At 38.4% G+C, this 2,043-nt stretch overlaps 1 protein-coding gene across 1 annotated transcript in view; it reads left to right on the plus strand.

Annotated features, from left to right (window-relative positions):
- Slc30a9 (solute carrier family 30 member 9) overlaps positions 1 to 2,043 on the plus strand; it is a 64,930-nt gene that overhangs the window by 50,308 nt on the left and 12,579 nt on the right. Inside the window, exon 11 of the mRNA XM_026785244.1 lies at positions 1,640 to 1,679. Coding sequence (XP_026641045.1) covers positions 1,640 to 1,679 — 40 coding nt within the window. The remainder of the gene's footprint in view (positions 1 to 1,639; positions 1,680 to 2,043) is intronic.

Below are 2,043 nucleotides of genomic sequence, written 5' to 3' on the forward strand. Positions count from 1 at the left end.
TCCCTCTCAGCTTCCAGGCATTTGGCAAAAATGCTTTTTAGATATTTCAGAAGACTTCACCTCAGGACCCCATGGCTAAGACCTATATTATGAGACATTTTACTTTCTATGGGGCTCTGTGGTCTCTCTCCTGACAGCCCCTGTCAGATTATTGCTCGTGGGTGCATCAGACACAATTGGCTTTGATCCCCGATCTCCTTGGGGCACCTATTAAGTCTACTGAGCACTCTCAGCAACTCAGCACATTCATCATAGAAATGTTCTCCCTTGGCCCCCTTACTCTCCGGCTTGTCTTCAGTAGTGCTAGGTGTAACACCAAGGTGTGGTCTGGTGGGTAGAAAGAGGCCTCCAGCTCCTTCTGAAAGCCTCTGCAGATTGTATATCCATCCTGGTGTTGGGACATGCTGGGATGAGAGTGAACGTGGAACTCCTTTTCCTGCTGTGGTCACAGGATAGTACATGACCAATCTAGTTCCAGTATTCTATTATCCCATACATATCTCTGCAATAACAACCCAGTTAAACTAGGCTTATTTGTACTTTTATTTTTTGTCGTTTAGTTATTAAAACAAAGTGTTTTGCTGTGATACCCAGACTGACCTTGAACTTTTGAACTCCTGTCTCATTCTTTTCCTCCACTCCCTGTGCTGGGATTATAGGCAAATGCCACCATGTCTAGCTCTCTATTTACATTTTTGAGACAAGTTTCTTACTTTGTTTTTTAACCATAGTACATTTTGTGTAGTTAAATGGACAAACTCGCCTCCCCCATCCTGCACATGTTTAGCTGCCCCTCATTGTCCTAGGGTCATCGCATTTGAATAGCATCACTAGTCAGGGGTGAAGCAGTCTCTGGAGTTAGAAAGTGATGATGTTTATTTTTAATTGTGTTTAAATTTTAAACTTTCTAACATATCTTAACATATCTTGTCTTTGAGTAACTGAGTAGGATTCCATTGAAATGAGGCACTTTATAAATAATGGATTCCGTAGACTAAACTTGCTTAATAGGCATTACTTTAGAATCTTGACTTTGGGTATTTTATCCTTTTTTCCCAACGAAATTTTTTTATGTCTTTTAAAACTTTTTTTTTTTTAGTTAAAAAAATTTTTTAAAGATTTTTATTTATTATGTATAATGTTCTGTCTGCATATGTGTCTACTCCCCAGAAGAGGGCACCAGATCTCATTACAGATGGTTGTGAGCCACCATGTGGTTGCTGGGAATTGAACTCAGGATCTCAGGAAGAGCAGTCAGTGTGCTTAACCTCTGAGCCATCTCTCCAGCTCCTAGTTAAAAAAATTTTTTTCGGGATGGTGGGCATTGAGACAGGGTTCCTCTGCAAATCCCTGACTGTCCTAGAACTCACTCTGTAGACAAGGCTGGCCTTGAATTTAGAGATCTGCCTGCCTTTTGCATCCCTAGTGCTGGGATTACAACCGTACATGACTATACCTGGCTTCTGTCTATAATTTATTCTCTTCCTCTGAGTTGTTTACTAACAAGATCCTTAGTATCTAGCTTGAATTAGTACTTATATTTCAATTTTATTGGATATTGCAGATTTTACATATGAGTAAGCTGTAATTCTTCAATGAAATACTTGGTTCATTATTTGTTTTACTTCTTATTTTCCAGGCATATTGTATTTTAGCAGGATCTTTGGTATCTGAAGGAGGTATGTACTGTCAAAAATGATTTATTTTCAGTTTACTATATTTGAAAGCCCATTCATTACAGTTTGTCAAGTTGTAATAGTACTGTGGAGGTAGGAACCTAAGTCTTGTCTGCTTCTCATGGTAGAAAGTCTCTGTAGTGTTCTGTGGCTGTTGCTGTATGGATGAGGGCAAGGGGAATGGGCTGTGTTCATGAATAGCCTATATTGCTCAAACCATTGGAAATAAAAACAGAATGATACTAACTTTTTAAATTGGTTTTTAGCAGTGTTAATCAGAAAAAAGCTGTGTCTTTACAAGAAGAATAATATTTTCTGAAATATATTACTTCAAGAATATTGTAAAATTCTTCCTTCCTTCCTTCCT

This window comes from Microtus ochrogaster, linkage group LG1 (assembly GCF_000317375.1).
Source record: "Microtus ochrogaster isolate Prairie Vole_2 linkage group LG1, MicOch1.0, whole genome shotgun sequence".
Lineage (NCBI taxonomy): Eukaryota > Metazoa > Chordata > Mammalia > Rodentia > Cricetidae > Microtus > Microtus ochrogaster.